General features: G+C 31.2%; 1 protein-coding gene and 3 non-coding genes across 5 annotated transcripts in view; all 4 read right to left on the reverse strand.

The window, feature by feature from the left end:
• nahoda (DOMON-like domain-containing protein nahoda) overlaps positions 1-25,980 on the reverse strand; it is a 69,234-nt gene that overhangs the window by 3,499 nt on the left and 39,755 nt on the right. For both annotated transcript variants that reach the window (XM_088199550.1, XM_088199543.1), the window contains exons 3-14: positions 17,276-17,534; positions 8,351-8,421; positions 6,319-6,416; positions 6,108-6,241; positions 5,134-6,030; positions 3,044-3,070; positions 2,355-2,732; positions 1,740-1,863; positions 1,456-1,564; positions 582-786; positions 281-513; positions 31-222 (exon numbers count right to left, since the gene is read on the reverse strand). In XM_088199550.1, coding sequence (XP_088055676.1) covers positions 31-222; positions 281-513; positions 582-786; positions 1,456-1,564; positions 1,740-1,863; positions 2,355-2,732; positions 3,044-3,070; positions 5,134-6,030; positions 6,108-6,241; positions 6,319-6,416; positions 8,351-8,421; positions 17,276-17,426 — 2,619 coding nt within the window. In that variant the 5' untranslated portion in view covers positions 17,427-17,534. The remainder of the gene's footprint in view (positions 1-30; positions 223-280; positions 514-581; positions 787-1,455; positions 1,565-1,739; positions 1,864-2,354; positions 2,733-3,043; positions 3,071-5,133; positions 6,031-6,107; positions 6,242-6,318; positions 6,417-8,350; positions 8,422-17,275; positions 17,535-25,980) is intronic.
• Positions 8,239-8,311, reverse strand: TRNAK-CUU (transfer RNA lysine (anticodon CUU)). The gene has a single exon. It is a non-coding gene; the product is annotated as a tRNA-Lys (tRNA).
• TRNAR-UCG (transfer RNA arginine (anticodon UCG)) lies at positions 8,560-8,632 on the reverse strand. Its single transcript has one exon. It is a non-coding gene; the product is annotated as a tRNA-Arg (tRNA).
• Positions 11,662-11,743, reverse strand: TRNAS-CGA (transfer RNA serine (anticodon CGA)). The gene has a single exon. It is a non-coding gene; the product is annotated as a tRNA-Ser (tRNA).

The raw sequence follows: 25,980 nt of genomic DNA on the forward strand, positions 1-25,980 counted from the left end.
CCAAATCAAATCAGTTCTAAGCGCACTCACTTCCATATCACCGGTATTCCTCTTCCTAGTAAATGACAAAGTGGTAATACCATCTTGAAGTCTACCGGAAATATCATCAATATCTTGATTCGGCATGTCCAATCTTGGCGGACTGTATCCATTGATCCACGTGTCCACCAAAAATGGTCTACCGGAATTTTGTATCCAGCCGATGATAGCATCTGTTTGAGACTATAAAATCATTTGTCATTACTAACGTCAAATTTTAAATAAACATACAATCAAATACCATTCTATTATCGTCGCTGAATCCGATACCAGTCCATCCGGAGCTGGTTGTATGAATGGTAAATTTGATTCTGTCTTTTCCTTTCTTCGAACCCAAATACTCCCATCTGGCGGCGTATTCGCAATTCTTCATGGCTATGTCGCAATCGTGAGGCAGCTTCCATTCACCGCCGCATTTACCAGCTTCAAGTTGCGATATTTCGGCACTACCGATCTTATCCTTTGTATCTTCAGCTGAAATAAAATATTATTATAGTAATATTTATCTTAATAAATATTTTATTTTATTGAAGGATGTTTACCAAAGAAGTTCATTGATAATACTCCACGTTGGGCTCCATGTCCGTGATACTTGAGCTCATCTTGTCTGTAAAAATCTGGAACACTCACTTTGTCTTTTTCGACGCCGGATTTAGGATTGTGAACATAATGACCGTTTTCTTGTCCTCTCGCCCAAATAACGTGCATTAGATCATTTTCAATGGAATGATCGGTATTTTCAGTTGCCTAAATTAAAATGTACATACATAAGTACTTTTTTTACTAATGGTTTACTGTTGATATATTTATCGGATATGTAGAAAATTTAAATATATTAACCATAGCGTTTTTTACTTTATATTGCATCTGTATTTTGATCTATTATAACAGATTATGATTTCCTAGATTTTTCGTATCTTACGGAGGAACATCGTGATGAATAGTAATAATAAAATCTCGCTAGGTCATGCATAGTGATATTTTATCATATATCACTGATCGACAGACTTTAATTTCAGTCTGTATCTCACTACGTACTAAGTTGTTATTGATTGTTATTACCCCCATTGTAACGCATTGGGCTTACGCCTGTTATTTTGCAACGGAAGATTTACAATATATAAATATGAAAGCACATTGACATCTAGTTATTATGACGCATTGGGTTACCTGCCAAGTTCAGATTGTCAGATTTTAAATAAATAAATAATAGTAAATTCCAATATTCTATCAATTATTCGAATTTTCATACAGTTGGAAATCAGGCGAATAATTCGAATAATCGATTATTCGAATATTCTATATTCTAATTGTATTACATACAGATTTGTTTTTTTTTGTTTATTATTGTATAAATTAAAGGCATCCGCTATTTTTCCTAGAAAGTATAGCAAATTATTGAATATAAATACATACTTTTAATTTTCTGCGGAATGCAATTGTAGTTACACCATTCTCTTCGAAACCCATGGCACCAGTTAAATCGTCATTTCCTCCCCAAACGCTGTCTACTCGAGGAGTTGATCTAAATAATACATATAAATTAGAATCAGGCCTGTAAAGAAACATTCTTAACATTTTGGCTAAAAATTTATAGTGCAATTCCCACAATGCCAAAAGACAAATCATTATTGTCATAGGTTATTTTTACCTAGTTTCGTTGAATTGCAACCAAAGGGTTAAAATAAATAGATGTGTACCTGTCTCTAGTGTAATAATCCATAATTCTGAAATTCTTTCCTCGAGCCGTTCCAATTATGATATCCGTGCAGTCCATTCCATTAAAATCGTGACGTGGAGAATATGCATGTAGAGGGAAGTTACCTAAGTAAATAATTCAAAAAATAGTTATGTGCCGTTCTACTATTAAAATAAATATTTCTCTAATTCTCTGCAAGAAGATATAGTACGTGCGGCACGCCTATTTTTTGTGTAATTTAGACAATGGTCACACATTAATACTTAATGATAATAATAATTTAATATTTATTTTAAGAAACTTAATTACAATTACAGAATTACTACAACCAATGCAACAAACTCGATTTTTATTAATATTCCGCACGTACTAATGAACTTGCAAAGAATTTCAAACACTATCTAGAAAATTTTGGATGCAGTTGTATTTTTATTTAAATATCTACACTGCTTCAGACGTTAATCAATTTACATTTTTCTAAAAAAAATTAAATTTATTAAAGTTCCATATTTAAAATAATTTATTGTTAATTTTGAAAATTAGATGTGCAAAAATTGTTAAATAGAATATTTACACCAGACAATTAGTACATGATAAAATTGAAAAAATAGTATACCACTCTTGTCCGGCCCCGGTGAAGGTTCCGAACTCGGTTCTGGTCCTGGACTTGGTTCAGGTTTGGACGTAGGTTCTGAACTCGGCTCTGGTTCCGAGCTGGGTTCCGGTTTTGCGACTGGTTCAGGCTCTGAGCTCGGTTCGGGTATAGGACCTTTTTGACTGGACGGTTCCGGCTCAGAGCTTGGTTCCGGCTCGGAACTCGGTTCCGGTTCAGAACTAGGTTCCGGTTTAGAACTGGGTTCGGGCTTGGAGTTTGGTTCGGGGGTTGAATTGGGTTCAGAACTCGGTTCGGGTTCGGACGATGGCTCCGGTTTGGCCGACGGTTCGGACGAAGGCTCTGGTTTTGGTTCCGATCCTGGCCTTTTCGTAGTCTCTTCTATGAAAAAATAAAAATATATCATGCAAAAACGACCAACCACCGTGTGTGTGATAGAAAAACACCGAATCAAGTTTTTAATTCGACATTTTCACTTATTCGATGAAACAAGTGGTGCATGTAAAAATAGTCAAATCAATTGTGATTTATCTTTCCATTCGAAGATTTTTTTGTGCATAGATTTCATTCCATAAACAATTATTTTCTTAGAATTGTTTTTCGTTCATTTGCAATTGTGTATAAAACATGTTTAGTAGTGCATGAATTTAAAAAAAAAATATATATTAAATATAAAAATAAAATCCACATACCATCTTCAACAGCTCGTCTTCTACGTCCTGTAAATAAATTAAAACATATGTTATTTAAAAAAGAGGCGACTCGCTAAGATAAAACTGACATTTTAATAGTGTTCAAAACGATTGAATATATGAAAATCTGAAGGCAAGAACATGTTAATTGACATTTTTGCTGAAAATGAGTTACGATAACTATTAGACTAAGTTTTGTGAGTGCTTTTAAATGAGCACACAAAACGACTAGAAGATGTAGAGCTAGCAAGTGAAGAACATGTTAATAGTACTTATATAATAGGAGCTAAATATATAATTTATGCCAAGGATGTGTTACATAGATAGACCAATGATATAAGTCGGTGACTAATATTTGAATGACCTAGTTTCGAATCCCACTGTAGTTCTTTTCAATCTTTTTTCCAAAAAATGAGGAAAACCTAATCTGTAATGATTATTACAGATTAGGTTTTCCTAGATTTTCCTACTCTCAAGGATAAAGATTGTGATGAATTAACCACTTGATGCTCGCACTATTAAACACATCGTTACGCTCGCGCTCATACCCATACGAGTGGTCACTTGGCTTTATGCTCGCTCTCGCAGATGTGCTATTCCTATATGTATATAGAAATGGGCCGCGTGTTGTGTATGAGTTTTGTATGCCGATGATCGGACGGCATAAATCGTTAGTTTTGTGTTGATCATCGGGGCTTCTGCATTTATCTCTATCTCATTATTCGCGAATTTGAAAATAATTTCGTTATAATTATCGTTTTGTAATTTCTGGATATGGTATTCATTATGTTATTTTTTAATAACTATTGAATTTCTGTAAATCGAAATATTAAAAAAACGACTACTAATTGGCTAACTTTTGCTCCCCTCCCTGGAAAAAGCTGAAATAACGTCCCTGATTCTTAACCAGACATTTTCGGTTTATCTCTCAAAGAAAATCTGAAAAAAACAGTCTCGGATCTATCCCAAAAATATTTATTTTAAATATGTTCTTGCAGTGAAATTATATCGAGTACATTTTCACTGGTAGATATATATTTTTACCAGTGAAAATATAATTTATATAGAAGGTGCTATTAAAATTATATGATTTCAACTTTTCCATAGGTAGTAACATAAGATGACCATACGTCTTTTTGTTCTTCCTTGTTCTTCTCGAACAAAAATGTCCAAGGTGACTTTTTTTATATGTTTTTTAACATCCACAGCATCTCTAAATGAACAAAAAAATTCAGAGACGACTTTTTTTATTTTAGTGTCCTCCTTTGATATTTTTAAAATTTGGTAACCTCAAGTAATATAAACATTTATATACCAATCTATATTTATTTACATGCATAGGTCAAATGGTACAGTGAATGTGTATTTTTCAGAATTTTTACCAGTAGATATATATTTCTACTAGCGAAAATATATCTAACTAATATGCGCTAGTGAAATTATATGCTGGTTTAAAATGTCTATTAAACTGAATTTGACAGTTGCAAAACGTCCATTAGCTGTTCAAACCCAAACCTAACCTAATGAAATTTTTAAAATTAATTATAGTTTTAGAACTTTAACCGAATTTTGGTGAATAGGAGAGCGCATGTATAAATGTTACAGTGAATGTGTATTTTTTAGTGAATTCAAAATAGATTTTCACCAGTAGATATATATTTCTACCAGCGAATTTTACTATAATACATTACAATAATTCTCAGCCCCATACTGCCTGTTAAATGTTCCAACTATTTAAAATCTGCATTTAGAGTCTTAGATATGAACATCTCGTTACAACGAGATGTTCATATCTAAGGACCGCTCAAAGAGATTCAGGTCTTTCAAAGAGACGCACCAGGCTGTGCGCAAATGATTATGCATTTACTAGATATAACCGTGCACTTTCTAAGTACTAGAATTTTTTTCTAGACAAAATCTAAAATACAGGACAATTAGCAAATGTTTAAATATATAGAAATTATGTTAAGATCAGTTAATATGTTCTTGCATTAAGATCTATACATATATAAAAAGAGAAGCAGCTTTCATGCTCAGTTCATAAATGAAAGATGTTTATTTGTATTAAATAGATAAAAAGCATAACTTACCCTGCTTGCTTGAGACTTTATAAGAGATGCTGGTTTTAACGGTGACATCATCGCCAAACCTCTGTCTGAAGTCAATTCTACTTCTATCGTTCGCAACTCTCTTATATTTTTTGCTGGTGTCATTTTTAGCTGAAGGTTCTGTAGTTGGTTCCGGTGCAGGTTCACTTGTCGGTTCAGAATTTGGTTCAGGTTCTGCGCTCGGCTCCGGTTTGGCACTTGGTTCCGGCTCCGAACTAGGTTCTGGTTCAGAACTGGGTTCAGGCGTAGAATTTGGTTCGGGTTCTGCACTGGGCTCTGAACTTGGCTCCGGTTTACTAATTGGTGATGCTTTTTTGTTGCTAGGCTCAGACGTCGGTTCTGGTTCGGAACTCGGTTCCGGCTTAGAACTGGGTTCAGGTTTAGAACTAGGTTCGGGTTCCGGCTTAGGTACAGGAGTTACTTTCTTTTGATTGTTTTGTTGAGTTATAGGTTTTCCTAAGACCGGGAAGTTTCTACAAGCGGCCGTGAATTGACGCGGCCTCCATCCGATACCAACGTACGAGGTTCCGTTGACAACAAGAATAACTTCAAGTTCTTTCTCTTCTTTGAGGATCCTCCAATGTAATTTATAATCTTTGGATAGTTCCTTCATTGAATATATGCTATAATCAATATTTGTGGTCCTGAATGGAGATCGTTTATTACATCCTTGACCATAAAATCCAGTTTTACAGTAGCACTGCTTGCTAGGAGCTGTAGTTGTATTTATATCCAGACAAACACCATGATCTCCACAATCTGAATTTTCCACACATTCTTCTTTATATTGGCAACGCGCTCCATAGTAGACTTTGTCGCATTTGCATCTTCCCACTAAGTATCTTCCGTGTCCATTACAAGTCTCTTTATAGTCTTTCTCTATAATTAAAAAAGTATTTCATAAAATAACTAATACAGAATATGATAATATATGTATAAAATGTTTGAGGTTGTACTTGTGAGTATGTCAATGTCAGCGCAGGACCAAAATCTGTATGTTTCCGACCATTCGTCAGCCGTACGTTGCAGTTGAAGTATGCAATCTGAACAGGTGAAGTCAGTCGGTAATCGCACCTGATATGCTTGGGCTCTGTATACAAATATACAACATGTTAATAATTTATATATATGTATATATAATATAGGTAATGTTAAACATAAACATACGTAGCATCTTCTTTAATGAATTTTGATCCGGATACAGAAGGCGTTAAGTCCAGCACTGATCTTTCCAAGCTATCGAGAATTTGTAAGCTGAATCCTCCCTATAAAAAATAATTATATTATAAATAGAACATAAAAATAATGATGTAAGCTAAAAATATAAACAGAGTACAATAATTTTGCACAACTTTAGCAATAAAGGCAAAAAAACCTGATTAAAAAAAATATTTATACAAAATTTCATATTTTTATATGCATTATTTTGTGATTTGTTATTTTTATTGCCATCTAAAAATAATCTAAAATGTACGAAAAACCACGATGTCCAAAATATTATGACAGAGATTTTATTACGATTTGATTAGAATTGAGACGCGATAGGGATTCAGGAGCCGGGCTGCTAGGAGCACATAATATGTAGGAGGTCTTCTTTAGAAGGTGTCACCGTGAGTTTCGAGCTATTCCAGAGCGCCAGGCTACTATAAAAATGTGATTTAAGAGTATTTTTTGCCGTTTGCTTCGCTTGTGAGAGGAAACAATATAACACTGGCTCACATAGCGAAGATATTGTTACTAACAAAATGGTGAATGTTAAAAAAATTATATACGCATAAAGTGAATTTATTAAAATTATAAAACTAAATTGTTTTATAAAAATAAAAAAACCCATTTAAAATCCATCGGTTATTTTTTTCTCTGTGTTTTTGTCAGGGCTTTGGAGTCGGAGTCATAAAAAATCGACCGAATCCGACTCCTTTTTATAATTTTATGAGTGCGTAGGAGAGCGTTTATATCAGCGCTTAAAATAATCAAATCTGATCCGAAAGAGCTTCTATAAATGCTGACTTATTAGAAGCAATTATTTTTTGAAGGTCTAATTCAGTTCAAATCACAGATGGAAGATATTAAATTTAGTATTATTAAAGATTTAAGATTAGATTTAGTCAACTTGGTAAAATAAAACCAATGAAATAAGCGTTTTCCCTTGGAAGCATAGTTATTAAATATGTTATTCTTATTTATTTTAATGTATCGTTTTATTTAATATAAATATTTTATTTCATTTAACATGTGTTATGTATATTTTTTAATTAAATTTTTTTTGTACTTTTTTTTACATTTAATAAATCAATAAATATGAATAAGGTAGACGTGGCTTTTATTTGTTTAATGATTTTTTAAAATCCTTTTATTTTTTAATAATTTAAATTCGTTGAAATTATTTTTATTGCAATCAATTATATGCTAGCAAAAATTAAACTAAATAAAATAGTTAAAATCGGAGTCGGTAAAATTTTAAACAAGTCAACAGTCCTGGTTTATGTATGTTTTTATGTTATATCAGTTTTCATTGACGATTCTTTTTAGAAATTATTCTATTTTAGAAGTGACTATTTTATTTTTTATTAGCATAATATTATTCTTTGCATTTTATTATCTGATTCTTACATTGTATGAAAAATATTTCTTATTTATTTTAACGCCTAAAGTTTCACAAATAATTAATTAATAAACAAGCAATAAAAAAATATAGGCACATCTTTGATTAAATTGTATTTACTACATAATTCATTTCATGAGCGCAAATGCGAGATTTTGGGTGTACAGCGCTAAATTGCAAGCGCAGAACAAGGGATTTCAAGGTCGAAGTGCGGATTTATGAGGGCAGACTGGCAGACTAAAGATTAAATTAACAGAGGTATAGATCGACTCAGACTCCTTGTTTAATTTTTTTTTTAAATGTGTTGCAAATAAAAAAGAAATATTATTTTAAATTTATAATTATTAAAAAAAACATCATATTTTAACTTTTATTTATGTGCTAGCATTTTAAAAAATATATTAATTTAGGAAAAAGACGAGTCAATATTTCATGACTCCGACTCAAATGTCATAGCTCTTAATAAAAGGCAAAAAGTTTCGCGCCCAACGTGGGGCTCGAACCCACGACCCTGAGATTAAGAGTCTCATGCTCTACCGACTGAGCTAGCCGGGCTTGTGCAGGTCGATCGGAAAAATACGTATTCAAACTTACCCGGTGAGCGTACGCCAAATGCCAAGTCACGTTGATTGTAGATCCAGCCAACAGCGATGTTTTTATTGAACCTAAAATAAAACATAAATCATTATTTATAATTATATAAAATTGTTAAAAAAAACTCAAATTAAAAAATAAAAGTAATATACAACAAATTATAAACGAAATGTAGAAATATAAAATAAAAAATCAAAAAGAAAAGTCTTCGACCGTGACAGGACTCGAACCTGCAATCTTCGGATCCGAAGTCCGACGCCTTATCCATTAGGCCACACGGTCAGATGTCAGCTGTGACTCAGGTATTTCATAAAAGTACGCGAACGTTTTAGCGCGCATGCCTTGTAAATGTTGACATGCGCATTTAACTTTTTCGCGGATCTTTAAATGCAAATTAAATAGTCATAGGATGAAAACCTTCCATTTTAACTACGATGAATAGTATAGTGTACTTTAGTCATTCGCTGAAACTATTATTTACGATCTAATAAAGTTCAGGGACAAATTTATTGAGATAAGCAATCATAAGGAAGTAAAATCGATAGAACATTTATATTTAACCTATTCGGGTCGGCAAACATATTGAGATAATTGAATATTCCATTGAATAATAAATTTGTATCATAATTTAATATTCTTAGTAATATGAAAAAATATATAGATAGAACAGAAGTTGAAATTTATGCTGATTATTTTTTTTAGATGTTTTTTATATTAATTTATAGTAATTTGTACACTGAAAAGACGGTAAGATTTGAATTTAAAAATACATTTATATAGACTCATGCTGAGTTCCAATTTGTATTTAAATTTACAAATCAAAGCTGCTCCTTTCAAAAAATAATTTATCGCTCATGGCAAAACGTGGTATATTGAACTTCCGAGTTGTTTTGAGGCTTTGTTTCATATGGTTCATTGCCTTCTTGGTCGACCATACACCACCCACTCGAATATTTCTTCCGAAGCATTATAAAATATGAGAATCTCAATATTTACAACCATGAAGTCAACGATGAAATATCGAAACAGTTATATCTTTAAAAAAGTAATTGGTTATGCGCAACAACCCAAGATCCTTGAATTATCTTATTGTAGATTAATATAACCCCAAATCCAATCGGTAGATTTCAATACCTAGCTGCCAATCGACGCCATTGTCATGCAAAAAAGGAACTCAAGATCCGATCCGAACATTGTTAATTCTTTTCTTGTTGTGCAACAGTTGCATTGTAGCGGATATGCTAAAAACTCATTGTCGGCGATTTTTTGCGGTTTACTTACTGTGATTTATCGACGGGCGATTGTTCCACATCTAATTACAAAACACACTAGTGAAATGTGTACGTAATGCATAAAATATTTATTTAATAATCACTGAAAGCCTGGCATATTTATGCTTGTGGTTTTTGTAATGAAAGCACATTATCCTGGCTTAGTGACCCGAATTTAACTTAGTGACGTGGTCGCCGTTTCAGCTATAGGAATACTAAAAATGTACTATTGAATGATCCTGAATATTTTATTGCAATTTCTTGTTCACGTTGTGTAAAAGTATGCCTACCAATGAGTCAATAATTCAGTAAGTTGTTTTTAATTGAATGTCAATAAAATTATAGTATTTATGTATTTACAACTTGCGTATTTCAGACTCAAACTTCAACTTGTACGTTGATTAAAACTTTACAAGTTTGTCTTTACACAGGGACGTAATTTTTTGGCAAGCCTTTATTTTGGCAAGAAAAATGCATGTCTTTTTTCATACATATTTTTTAAAATATGTCATTTCAGTGAAATTATATTGAATTACATGTACCAGTCATTTTTAACTTTTCCATGCGTAGCAATATATACATTCATATACTTATATAAATGTATAAATATTACAGTGAATGTATATTTTTTGCCGAAGTTATATTTTCACTGGTGAAATCCAAACACATTTTTACTAGTAGATATACATTTTTACTAGCGAAAATAACCTAAAATGTCTATGAAACTCAAGTTTACAGCTGCGAAACGTATATTTTTATTGTTCAAACCAAAACCTAATCTACACGAATTAACCAAACCCATTCTGACCTAATGAAAGTTAAAAATTTCAATCCAAGTCCAAAATATAAATTAAGTCAACTCAACTCTCAGGGGGAAATAAGCGGAAGAAGTATAGACAGACGTCGCATCACGCACATTGATCCATAATTTGTTTGCACGGTTTTACACCATGTTTTAAAAATATGATAGCTATCCTTACTGAAATTACTACGGTCTTATGATATAAGAGTAGTGGTCAAGTAGCTCTAAGTTTATAGTCTAAATGAAATCCTGTATTTTAATTTTTCGCTTAAGTTTATTAATGAATTATAGCAAAGTTGGCGAAAAGAAGGTGAAAATATTTCTTTTTAAAAAGGACGTATCATTGTTTGAGTAGTGTCTCCTGAGGTCGATTTATAATAAAGTGACAACGGGTGGCGTGAAGTCAGTTGTGTCATCAGCATACAGAAAGAGAGAGAGAGTAAGCAGTCAGTAAAAATCGACATAGTGCTAATGTATGTACACATTAAAGAAGAAAATTGCGCACAGAGAAAATTTCAAACAACAAAAATTCTGATCATAGATGATCAATATACACATACTATATGTATATTTAAGAATACGTTAATACATATACAAAATATATTGTCGGTATATTACAAATGTTAATATGATTTTAATTTTAAAATAGCATGTTTAAAAAATTTTACTAGTAATTTATATTGGTATGATATACTTACATTTCCAATAATTACACAATTTTTTACTTAAAAATAGAGAAAACTATTAAGCAGTTGGAATTAAAACTAAAATATATTTGACAATCAAACAATTACCTATGTTCATAATTTTCGCTGTGTGGAATTTTCGTATGCGCAATAATCCGGTCACCAATAGAAACATATTTATCACTACTTGTCCCTTATATATAATTATTTGTTCAGTTTTTTTGAGAGAATATCAAAAATATTTATTTTAATTAATCTAATGATACAAGTAAATAAAATAATTTAAAAAAATAAAACATGAAAGCCAGTTCTTTCCCACTTTTGACTATTTAATTAAAATAATATCCTAAGATAAAATACTTGGGATGGACAAGGTTAAACATTATGAAAATTTAAAAATAGTATAATAATTAATTTTGCAAAAATATAATAATATTTTTCGTCGATAGGGGATTTTAAAGAAATTAATTATTTTTACACTTTAAAAAATAATAATAAATATATGTAGTTGAATAAATAAATAATAAAAAATAAAAAAAATAGCAAAAGATACGCAGCCGGTAGGATTCGAACCTACGCTCCCAGAGGGAATCTGATTTCGAGTCAGACGCCTTAACCACTCGGCCACGACTGCTATGCGCTGGCGTTGCGTAAAACGCTTCATAGTCCAGTGTCACAAATTCAAAGTCGATTATAATTTGAGAATTTTTTCATAAATAATATCGTTTTGTTACTATTCTTTTATATAAATGCACATATACTGAACTCCCTTTTCAGTTAGATAGTAACAGCACATAAGTCATAGCAGTTTTATGATATAAATACGTAAATATAGTGAAATAATGATCGACTGGTTTCTAAAGATTTCCCAATCAAATTCCCGAGGCCAAAACAAAATAACCAGCGAGACGCCTAAATGCCACAGAATCCGATACAGAATAATGTATATGATACAAAAGTAAATACAAAAAGGCAATGACACAAGCAAATAATGAGTCATTTACAATATTTATTAGTGTACACAATTTTGGAATAAGAGTTGACATTATAGTAGAACATAATATATAGCAAATCAAACATTTGCACAGACGAGTTATGTGCCAATCAAGATTTTCGTGAATTATGGAGGAAAAAATAGATATCGTAACAAAGACGGGGGTCAGCTTTTTATGCGCGTGGTCGTTTGTGGCGAATCATTCTAATACGTGGACCCAGGATGAAAGCCTCATGGCTCCAAGGTCGACCACATTCTTCTACCGGGTCACCATAGCTTGATACTTAGCTATCTCAGATATATTAGGTATACCATCCACGAGAGCTTCCTAATATTTTGACATAGAAACAGAGGCGTAGGTAGATGGGTTTTAGGGGGAGGCAAATGTCCCCGGGTGACAGACTATGGGGGCGCCAAAACGAGATGAGATTTTTTAAAAAAAATGTAATTTAATTAGCATATAAAATCATAGTTTTAATTTGCCACATTTAAATTATGACGTAATTGACTAGTTTGCTACAGCAAAATCAAGAAAAAAAATTATAGATAATTTAGTATGTAAATTTTTTTTTAATAAAATTACCTATGCATTTTTTTGTAAGTTGATTTTTATACAATAATATATTTTAAGATCTTTAACCCTTTGGAGTACTCTGTCCACATGTATTGGACATGTTTTTACTGGCAACTCCTATGTCTTAACAATTTTTCTCAAGTTATTTAAAATTATATGTTAAAATTAATAATATTATACAGTATTATAAATAAAATAAATAAGTAAACTACATAAATACAACGTATTTTAAATATTTAATTTATTATATAAATATTTCTATATAATATAATAAAAGAATAAATTAATAAAACGTTTATTATAAATATTAAGATTTTATCATCTAACTCTATTAAATTATAAAAATTAAATTTCAATTAAAAAAAAAACAAAGTAGCTATACAGTATACACCTATACATATATAATTTGAATTAAATATTATAAAAATTTCTTGTAGTACACCAAATATGTTGAGTAAATAACCAAAAAAGTTGGTCGAACATTGACAAAAACGCTGAAAATTTGCATTTTAAATTACTCTCTGTCTGGTGCTTCATCTAGTTTTATATTTTTAATCCATATTTTCTGTATATTAGGAAATACAATCTACATCCATGGTTTCAGTCAATGTTTTTGCCTCAAACTAGTTTTGTTGTATGATTTAACGACCCATATATTCATTCTAATGATTTTATTATTCGTTATATGCATTGTATATTTATATTCAACATAGTAAAGATACAATAGATAGATCTATAATTAGTTTAACAGCAATCTTTTTACATTTGATATAGAGCTTCAGAGTTTGATATAGCATTTGAAATCGTTTCCAATCATTTCTTTACTTCGAATAACTGTAAACATAGCGGCTTTATTGTGACAGTATTCTTCCCAACTTGTATTAGAAAAAAATTAATGACAATTTAGAACTCATTTAAATATTCAATCGTGGTTGAGGACGATAAAAAATTTAAGATCATTTTTAGCGCAGTACTTGCAGCTAAATTTAGAAAATATGATCAAGTATAAATCAGTACACCTGTTTTACTGCCAGAAACATTTAAATCCAATGAACGAGAAGGAATTCCAAAACCAATTGAGACTTCCATAGAACATACACAACAGAAAGCAAACATCAAAATCAATCCTGATGTCTTCTACTCAACAGATGTAAAAAATAAGTTGTGTATAAAAAATATTACAAATTTGCCAACGATATTATAGTGTGTGCATAGTGTAAAGATGTAACAGACTGATGAATGCATAAACATTGAAATGGATAATGCATGATATCATCGATGTTTATAAAACTGATGCATCACTTTTACATCCGATAGAGCACATTCTTATTTCGTAACGTATAATATTTAGTTATATTTATTGCTATTTTTTTCAACTTTTAGCAATAAAAGTATAAAAAATGCGGTATAAACTTGATCGTTTTGAAAGAAATTTCTTATTTTTTAAAAGACCTGACTGCATTCTTGCATAATGAACGCGATCTTGAAACGAATATCAAAGCATATCGAAAAATTTGTGCCATAAGGTACCGTTGTAAATTTGAGAATATCTTAAATTATACGAAGAAGATAGTGGTACTTGTATGCTCTTATATATATTACCATAAATACTTTGATAAATCAAATAATATGACGCCAGAAATTCTTGATATTGAGGTTAAGTGTAAATTCGCGGATCTATACGGATTTTTTAAATATTTTTCACGAATGTACAAAATTATAATGAAAAATTGAAAGAATGTAAACACATTTAGCGAATAATATCCAGATATAACACCTGTAGTAAAATATTAAATATTTAATTAATATATTTAAACTAGGTTAAATTTATATTATATAACAAATATTTTAATATTTATTTTTTGTTCATAGATGTCTATACATATATAAGTTTAAAAAATAATTTATTTGAATATTGCGTCTAGATTTATTTATTTATAATATATTAAACAACCTATTTTTATAAAATACAACATTGTGACCATTTTTTAAAAATACGATAAAACGTTCTAAATTAAATTATATGGTGTATATTATGAATAAATTATATTTTCTATGATTAATATTAAAAAAAATATTTTGGTTCATTTATGTATTTTTCGCAGATTTTTCTGTAGATATGATACTTATTTATCTAAAATATAAATCTGATATGAAACAAGTTTTGGGTATGAAAGTAGATATATGATCATTATTCTTTTTTTATTTAGATTAATGGGAATGATATGTTGGTCTGACTTTTACTAATAAAATTGACCGGAAATGCATGTAACTCGATCTATGATGAAATAAGCTATACAAATATTCTTTCGGACACATAAAAAATATTGCAGAATCGTATTATGTACTTATGTTTGTATATGTATGTAAAAGTGTACCTAATACATTTTTAGATAAAAGTTATTATTTTTTATTTTATATATATTTCTTTACTATAAGTCAACAAACGGACTAAATTAATAGAAAAATCGATCTGCTATCGATAATGATCAACCGAGAAGTACTTTATGTCAATACCTCAAGTACCATGAAATTCCATTGGACGCGAAGTTGCGATGTTTTCAGCGAACACATGAAAACTGAATCAAAACAAGAATTTAATTGTACTTGCGTCACGGAATATAATACACAACAGAACCATAACAATTTAGAACAAATTAAAAAATTGATTTATAATTAATTTTATATTGGCAACTAATTTTTTGGTAAGTACATAATTTAATTTATTATCAGTTAAATAAAATAAATGACCAGAAGAATAAAATAAATCGTCAGTAAATAATACATTTTTGATCCGAATATAATTTAGCTTTTGATCAGTAAAAAAAATGGTCCGTAAATGATTAGTTGCCATATGATCAATCCTATACTATCGGTATCTCGGCTATAATTGGGCGGATGTTGGTTTTTAGGTGCTCTAACGTCTCGGATTTGTCGGCGTAGACATGACTCTTACAGTGCTGCCTACATAGAAAACTCGAATTGAATCACATTGTGATTTTGAAGAATCAAAATATCGATCTGCTTATATTGAAATTATTTGAAATTTCATTCAATATTACGATACTATATTAGTGTATTTTACACATCGATTTTTAAAGTGACACGCGCGTAGCATAACGCAGCCGAACATCCTCGACGCCTTATCGCAAGCTTTGCTATGTGCCAACAAATTCTCCTTTCTTGCTCCAAAGTCATCAAATATGTTTTTTTGGTATTTATCTATTATTCCTGTGTTTATCTATGAAATTTATTGGAAAAGAGGTTTTTTCTTATATACCTTATTGTCATATTTAGAGTACGCTCGGGATAAGGATGCCGGTTTGTTATTGTGTGCGTGTACATGTATATGAGAGGGAGAAGCGATGTAGCGTGTACTTCGTTGTCTCTCTTTCTCTTTTAAGGACAGTCGCTGATTCGTCAACGCTGGTATTCGTCATTAAAGTGCAGTGTGGCACAGAAGTTCGATCTTCTCTAGTGATTTATTTTAAATAAGTTTGTGTTGATATTGGTTTAACCCAGATATGCCCACTGTCCCGTGGGTAGGTCACTAAACTCGTAAAAATGAAATTTTAAGAGAACAAAATTTCTTGGGCATATCTGGGTTAATTGATATCAAGGCTTCAAATATACACTGTAAGTTATTCGTTCTCTTACCCGTGGATTAAAATATTTTAATTATTTTTCCATTAATCAGTTCGTTGTTGGTTTTTTTACACTATTCTCTGTAAGGCTTAAAAAAGTTATTATTCTTATCGTTGCGCCAATGATAATTTTTTAATTTATTCAATGGACTCTAATGATTTAATAGAGTCATCGAGCCATTAAACAATCTGCGAATAATTTCTTTCCCTATTTTATATCTTTTTGCTTTTGAAGAATAGCTAAAGACTTCATTATTATTTTTTTGACTAGTAAAAGATCTTGAATTTTGCACATATTTAATTAATGACATCAATGTCTGGTTTCTTCGATTATATAATATATTTTTAATTGTCCGTTAAAATTTCCAACTTAGCTCAGATGTATGTATGTTAAATAAACATATATTTTCTTTTAAAATAAAAAATTAAATATTCTGAGCGAAATTGTTTTGAGCCACACAGTTCACGCACACAATAACAAACCGGAATCCTTATCCCGAGCGTACTCCGCCACTATAATAATTCTAAATGAGATTAAATTTAAATAATCTTACTTCATAATTGTCGAATTTACAGGGAGGATAAAAAATTGTATGGTTTACTTTATGTAATCTATCTGATTCTTTCTTATTTCCTGTTCTTTACACAGACAACAATTACATTTTATTTTTGAAGTCCGTGAATAAAATAGTTTTTTTTTGTTTTCAGTGACAATAGACTTTTTTAGAAACAAAATTTTTTGAGACGGTTTTTTGTGATTACTTTCATAGCATATGTATTATAATGGTGGGAGCAAATTGGCATTATTAAGTCGTGTTCGCACAAAAAACGATATAGCCAATTTATTTTTAAGGCAATCGAAAATATGTTTTATATGTAAACAATTTTAATGATTTTCTTGAAAATATTATTCTCCTTCAATCAAATGCACGCAACATTAGTGGATGACCTCACCTTTTGGCATTCCGCACGGCCCCTTGGTCCTCGCATTGTCCAAAAAGTCCAAATCGTATTTCCTGGCCGGCGGGAACGTGAGGGCCACGTGCGCGTGCACCCGTTGCACCACGAAGCATCCGGCCAGTGCCAACAAAATGCAGCACTTCATTTTCACTTTTATTTGCACTATATCACTCACTAAAATATACACTTATCACCGTTTCTCCTTCGTCACCGGATCATGATCGGCACGCCTCACCACCAGTCCAACGTGCACCTGCAACGAAACGAAATTGAATTAACAACAAAGGTCAAATCCAGTCTTGGGGCCTTAATGAGACTCATTTTCGCAATTTTCTATTATTAACGGGCTTTCACTTGAGCAATGTTCGACCGGGATTGGAAAGAAAATAATTTGTACACGTTCGTATATGGTTAAGAAATCATCAATGGACTAATTGTAACAATGCGCTTTGAGTAAACTGTTCTTTTGTATTAAGTGAGCACGAAATATGTATTGGTGATTATATTAACATATACACAAAAGGTGGTTTTAATAAGTAATAACAATATAATAAATGTATGTATAAATTTCATTGTTATTGTAATTATAATTTTTTCTATAACATAAATCTCGAACCAGCAATATGAAAGACGTGGCACAGAGGGGGCAGACGGAGGAAGGAACTCAACCCCAAGAAATCACAACACATCACGACAGATCACAGCCGACAATAATTTAACTCGACACTCCAGCGAAGACTTTCCAATTCCCAAGAGTTTGCCATTTTGACTTTACCACCGGATAGTAACAGCTACATTCTCATACATATGTTTACAAAAATAAACTGTTATCAGCTATTACAGCGGCTATTTTGGTTGCAAAGTCACACCCACTCGGCTTCAAAACAAAAAAAAAAAAATTGTAATGGTTCTCAAATTATGTTGCATGCCATAACTTTGTGTTTACTACTAATTATACCCGTAGCTAAAGCATAGCTAATTAAGAATCTGCTAATAAAATTCTTCGCTAACGTTCATAATAAATATAGGAGTGAAAGACCATCCGTTGTCACTGATAAATTCTTTCATCAAATCAGCGAAAATAATAGTTTTGAGACGATCGATAAACTTTATTTAAAATATCAATGTACAACATATTAGGCATCGAAAATGAGAAGAGAAGTGAGACTCGATCTATGATGAAATACATAAAAATTGTATAAGTCAAATCCAAACTAAAATGATTTAAATATATTTTTTTGGATTCTGAACTTTTAATATCTACATACAATGTAGCTTTCATCCTTTGATTAACCGCTTGAATTTTGGAATTGCTTGTGAAAGTACTACACGGAGATAACCGTTTCCTGGCCATGTTATGTAGTGCAAGTATAACATATAACCGTTTCTCACGTGAGCTCGACAAATTCCTTCGCTCGTATTAACATTTTTTTACATCGATTATGCAAGTGTTACACACAGTTTATACACGGCAATTTCACACACTTTTACTTATAGTTTAAAGCGTAAATCTGACATCAGTAACTGACCTCGGCGCGGGACTGACCGCTACCTTGATCGCGACCGGTAATACTCACCTGTCGCGTAAAAGACAATGCATAGGACACGCAAGACGACATTGAGATTTTTTTCAACTGCGAAAGTGATGTAATGCATTTTTTTCAAAAGTGGAAGATTGAGATGCATACTCATCTCCGGCCATTCAAGAATGATCAATAAAAAACACGAACTAGGCGGATGTTTGTTTCGGCACGTGACTCATATACTAAAACTAATCGATTTTTTAAACTGTGAATTGTCAGTATGTCTTTTTTGTGATGGTATAAGATAGCAATAACAATGAGAACACGATTTGTTTGGTAGATTTTTTAGGACCTCTGTAGGCCATTCTCGTAAATTAAATGGTGTCCAAAGTAAATCGGCATTGAAAATAATATTGACATTTTTTATCAACATTATCAACTGATGCATGTTATTGTTAGCTGTGAGCTTAGTTTGATCAATACCAGTGATATATTATATAATAAATCAATTCATATTTTATGAAATATATAAAAAATACTATTATTTATCTGAGAATTATCTAACATAGGCATAATAATAAGTTATACAGACCACAGCAACTAACAAATACTTAATGTACTATTATTATATTATATAATTCAATAAAAGCTTTAGTCTGAAACTGAATGTAACAGTAAAAAATAAGCTGCTTTCATTGCAATTTCAACATCTATTTAAAAAAAAAATATTTTTTATGCGAATTAAAACATAAATAAGGTTTTTGGTTATTTAAAAGTATCCAATCATTTCAATCATATTCAAAAGAATTTTGGTACATGATTGAAAAAAACTTCGATGGAACCAAGATTCGATTTTTATTTAAAAACGTTGACTTATGCATACATTATAATATAGTAGCATTGTAGAGAGTATTTTTAGAGAAAGTATTAAAAAAAATCTATCATATGTACTAGTGTATAAAAAAGTGTTTTATATGAATAATATAGAGGCGTATGAATGACGTTAATTGCGAAAGCAAAAATAAAGAAAGTTGACAATCGAACAAACACTTCATGTGACACCAAAAGTGCGAATCTCAAATATTTCTCTAGCTATACTTTCTACGTCCAACTAACCACATTTGTTTGGGTCAAAACCGCAAAAAGCAAAGAAGTTACGCCAAAAATTGGGCCATAAAATGACCCAATGTTATATTAAACTTGCCAAACCCAAACAATCGTTCTTGACTAACCAAGTTTCCACACACTCACAAACCAGATAATTAATCATATAAAAAGGCGATAAGTTTTTTCACTACTTCACATGATTAATCTCGAGATTATGTTCGAGTATGAGAATTAGTGGGAGAAATTTTTCGCATACCGCCTATTGGCCGACAGAAGCTGCATCGATTTTTTACCATCGTGATACCATTTTAGCTGATAGATTACAGATGGACACTTTAACCATCGCACGAGTTTGATTAATCGAATAATTTCATTGTGTATGAATTATATATGCTATTTATCATATCGAGTATGTAATTGAACATCGAAATGAGATATTACGAAACGATAGCGATATATGTTAAGTATATTATAATAATAGAAACGTGTGGTGTAATATATTTAATACATTGTTGAACTAATTATATGCATGACCTTACATATTGTTTTTAATAATAGTAGTAGAAAAACGAACGTCTATGATAAAATATGGAATATTTTGATTTTATGAAGGACTTCCATATGACATTATGAAGGATAATTAACGACGGAAGAATTTTTTATCATAAAATAATAATAATCGCTTTTGATATATATTTTATAAAATAGATTTCTTACTTATATCATATGTACAGCAGATCAGGTAGTCTCAGAATCTTTGATAACGACCTTTGTTAAGCTTTCCAGCTAGTCAAACCGGCTTGAATCTACATATGTACAATACCAAAACTTCCAAACCATAACCTTTTTAGATTTTCTGCTAAACTAGCCAATAGTATTTTTTAGAATTAGTTAATGCATATAATTATCTATACCTAATGTATGTACCTAATATTTAGCTACGTTTTACTTTACTAACATAATTTAGACTGCGTGAAACTATCCAAAATATTTTGACACTATTTCTTCTAATCGGTAAGCAGAATTTCCCAATATCATAGAAGATTCTGACCATGATATTTTTCGCTAACAGTGTGACCATAAACTTCTTGTGCCATTCTTTTAATTATTGGTTGCACTCAGTGTCATAATGATGAGCTCGTGTTTCACCACCAATAACAATTTATGATAGAAGGTTATCCAAATCGGCTTGAGTAAACTTGAAAGAAACGCAGTGAAGCTTTAGTAACATCGTAAGCCATCTCAATTATTTTAAATATGATTAGTGATGACTTTTCTATGGTCGTTACAAGTTGTTGTATGTTATGGTGAAGTATATAGGCTCTACATGGGAAGAATTGTCTTCCAAAGATCGGTCCATGCTTAAAACATTAGCAATACTACTGGTAGATCATCGTTGTGGAAGAGCAACTTCCCCCATAGACAACTGACAGGATTTTCGCAAGTGTTTTTTTATTGTTTAGCGAACTGTGCTAAAAAAATAGTAGAACAAAGTTTTTTTATAGAACATTTGTTTCAGTGCTTAATGTCGATATTAGGGCATTTTATTGAAAATTGAAACAGATTAATATTTTATTTAATTGAAATATTCATGTGACGTCATTTCAGGTTTTTCCATGAAGAAGGGAGGGGGGGGGGACAAAAGTTTCATAAAAATTCATAGTATTTCATTAAATGACATGTATTTTTCTGATCAAATTCAACATGGTTAGAATCCACGTCAAAAGTAATAAAATCAGCAGTGGAAACGCTCGGTTATCTAGTGTTCATGTTAAGACTTTCTACAGCAAAATACGACTCATAAGTGATCACATCTAAATCGAATTTTGCCCAATAGAAGGGCGCAAAAAACAATTATCACTTCGCAGAAGTCAAAAATCCATGTCAAAAGCAATAAAATCGTTTCGGCGCCGTTGCAGTGGGAACGCTCGTAACCGAAAAGAATAAATATTTTTTGTTACTCCTCAAACGATAATAAATAGTAATTATATAATCAAATAATTTATTGTATGTAGTTGGTGTCAAAATTGAATTGAAATAGTTAAAAAAAATTGTTTTAAAAAAAACCATCAACCGATAGATAACGAGCGAGCAAGACTCCAACGATCATAAATCACCGACGGTACCTAATAACAATATATTTAACTCTCGTTTTTTTGTGTACAACCATCCCCCGAGTATGCCGTGCGCAATTTTTGCAAATACTAGCATTATTCTTTTTTTGTTAAGCCGCAAATATTTGAGGATGCTGAAATAAAATGTGTCATAAAACTTACATTGTGAAATATTTTCGGACTGTGAAATAGGGATTTCCTGTTCTTTTTCGATACAGCGCTCTCACTATTAACTTAATATCTAAATAGGTTTTTCGAAATTGGAGAAAAGCAAAATAAAAATTGATATACATATATTTCATATGAAGAAATCCAATATTATATTGAATTTAAAATGACCGAGTATCCGTTAAAAATAACAGGGTATTCGTTTATTTTAAAAACTTTCGGATACCCGGTTCTGAAGTTTCAGTCAGTATGCAAATAATCGCACGAAATTGAATGGTTACGCTTCAGCGGCCACTATCTCCACGTGGGCAATAATGGTGGCAATAAATAAACGAGATGAGGTCAAAAAAGAGAGAGTTTTTCCCAACAATGGCGAGCAACGCCAACATCGCCGGGTGGGATGTGGAAAACGTCGTGAGAATTTAGTGTGTAATTAATTCCGCGAGTGTGTGCCTTTTGCAAAACGTCACGCTCGTTAGGAGCTTTAATGTCTTCTACTACAAATAATGGATGATTATAATGATCTCTTCCTGGCGGCGGTATTATTCACTGAGCCTAGATAGCACGCACTAATACATGGCTTTATTTCACACCGGTTAATAGGACCTTCAAGTCTTTCATCCCATTACTTTAGTACAGTGAATGTGGAAAACCTTTGAAGAGCAGCTTCTCATTTACAACAATCGACTATGTCACTTCATACAATAGGGATTCTGTCATTTCAATGTATAATATACTTGAATTAATATTAGCTAAATATATAATTGAAAAAAAATAATTGCACAAATTTTTAGAAACCGCTGAAAAGCGTTTTAATGTGAAATTTATGCATGCGGTAGAGAAACGCATTCAAAGATCAAGAAAGCTCTATATACATTTTAGTTTGTTAGAAAAATAATGATAAAGGAGAATAGGTTCGGCAACACCGCGACTGGACACTTGAAGATTGTGCAAAAATTATTCGATCATACAAATGTAATTTTAAGATAAGTTTAAATTAATTCAAAGCAAAATTATCCATAAGAAATAATATAAAATTGAGTTGATTCTTTCCAAAACCCGAAAATATACATATAAAAATGCTTATATACGTTTTTATACTATTATTCATATCAGAATTACTGTTATCCATCACTAAAACTTGATTTTACCTACTAATACATTTGAAGATTTGGCGAAAATGTAATATTGCGTCGTCATTGAATAGATTCATAGCTCGCACTTAGAGTTCTCAATTATTTGTAGTTTTCGACTATTCGAATACTTGAATATATGATTTTTTTTCGGTTTTTACAAATATTATTTTTTTATTAAAAATGAATTAATTTTCTGATTAATATTATTTAACTAAAAAAATAAATATCTATTAGCTATTATTCTACATACCTTGTATAATAAAATAATGAATTAAGCCTTGAGAATAGCATAAGCAAATTTACGGCGGATATACTAGGAGTAACTTTCGGCAAATATAAAGAATTCTGCTTTTATAGCATTTCATGTATACGATTTACGACTGTTTTTTTGTCAACTTTTAGAAAATGGATAATAAATATAGATAAAAAAAACATTTTTTCGAAACAAAATTAAGGCGTATAAATAACCATGAATTTTGGAGCGGCACTAGTCACTCAAGTATACAAAGATTTTTTCAAATTTCATTCGAGATAGTATAAACGAATATTTTATACAGCTGATCAGCTGTTTGGAGACTAACTTATTCTACTTCTGGGACCATTTTTAAGGTATAAATAACATTATCAATACGATATTTCTCAAACTAACGTCTTAGTTTTTTGACTAACAGTACCTTCGTCAAATCCCAAATTGCTATTTCTTGTGACCTGCACTGCATTTTGTTTCACTTTGAATTTGTACAAAAAATAGGATACTCAAATATATCGAAACCATAATACATAGGAGTCCAAAAAAGCTACTTGATATGAAAAAACGTAATACAGTAACGTATTTTTGCAGTATTCCACTATTTTGATCAAGACTGTTATGTACAATATTCATAACAACATGCGCTGGTGATTTTGTTATTATTTATTTACACTGAAAACTAGTGGAAATTTTTTTTTTTAATGTTGATTGAATTTATATCTTTCCTTTCAATCTACTTGTACGGATGATAGTAAATCATTTAAACAAACACGTATCTACAACATCTATCACTTAATGACAACTGCATCGATGCATGCGACTATTGTTCATTTTAAGTTTAACGAACCCCACAAAGTCAATTGCAGAATGACATAACAGTAGCCGCATCAAAGACAGGTAGGTACCAGGTGCTTATGGTTTAATAGCGGTAAACAATTATAAACATAGAGTCATGCACCGAAGTAAAAAAAATACCGCTACCGCATTGTCGCGTGCTTTTAGTGTGTTTAAAAAATACTATAATAAATGTTCACGTTTTGCACAGAGTAAATGCAAATATCCATTATGTTTTGAGTTTTGCAATCGAAACGATCGAACCATTATAAATATTGGATTTAATTATTAAATTTTTCAATTATCGTATCCAATCTTCAAACACGTTTCGAAGATAACAACTCAATAAGCGTATTAAGTGAAAGTAATTTCTCGGTTTTTTTCACAGCGAAAGAAAGAAAAATACGACTCGTCTTGAACATGTAATTAATTAACGCTGATGAAGAAAAAACGGCGAAGCCTACATTAACGTAGTGAGTTAACAAATGGCGTGATGACGGCTGTTCAAAGCATAACTTTGGCACTTAACGAGTCGTAATAATTATATCATCTTCCGCAAGAGCCTTTTCCACAATTATCCACAATCACAAGACAATGATTGCTTAAGGCTAAAATGGGTTAAATAATTAAGAAAAAGGGATAAACAAATATTCACTATATTTTAAGTTTATCTCAAAAAAAATTTATTTAATAAATAATATATATAAAAATATAGTTTATATATTATTTAGTATATATTACAATATTACAATTTATAATAAGTGAAAAACGAATGAAGCATATCTCAACCAAATTTTGACCAATAGGAGAGCGTAAAAAACAATTATCCCTTCTCAGAAGTCAAAAATCCACGTCAAAAGCAATAAAATCGTGTCGGCGCCGTTGCAGTGGGAACGCTCGTTACCGAGCGCTCCCACTGCAACGGCGCCGACACGATTTTATTGCTTTTGACGTGAATTTTTGACTTCTGAGAAGTGATAATTGTTTTTGTGCCCTCCTGTTGACCAAAATTCGATTTGAATAATGAAAATTATATTTAAATGATATTTGAATATAATTTTCTTTAGTAAAAAGCTTGATAAAAAGTGAGTTCCAGAATATTTTTGGTTTAAGCAGCCCTGCTAATAAACCATTACAAACCTTGTCGCCATTTCAAATATTAACTTTCACTGTAGAACCAAACAACATAACCTTTTTTTAATGGTATTGTATTGATTTATCTTCATTTTGGTATATTTTCTAACTGTCCAGCATCATCTAATCTATGACTAGCTGTTCAAAAAGCGAATCACTAGTGATAGAGCTGTCCACAAAACAAAATAATTAGAATAAAAAAAATCATTTTCTTGCATTTTATTCAATTTTATAATTTTGATTTGCGCGGCAATGTCGGGGTTGTATTGCGCGGGATTGTCTTGCGCGGCTATGTCGGGGCGGCTTAATCGGCGCGGGATTGTCTGGCGCGGGATTGTCGGGTCCCCAGAGAATGCATATTTCAATATTATTTTTTTACATGTTTTTCGAGCCTTAATTACTCTTTATGGGATAATTTATGCCAATTCCAAAA

The sequence above is a fragment of the Plectrocnemia conspersa genome, unplaced genomic scaffold (genome assembly GCF_051122295.1).
Source record: "Plectrocnemia conspersa isolate PC_06_02 unplaced genomic scaffold, ASM5112229v1 ptg000001l, whole genome shotgun sequence".
Lineage (NCBI taxonomy): Eukaryota > Metazoa > Arthropoda > Insecta > Trichoptera > Polycentropodidae > Plectrocnemia > Plectrocnemia conspersa.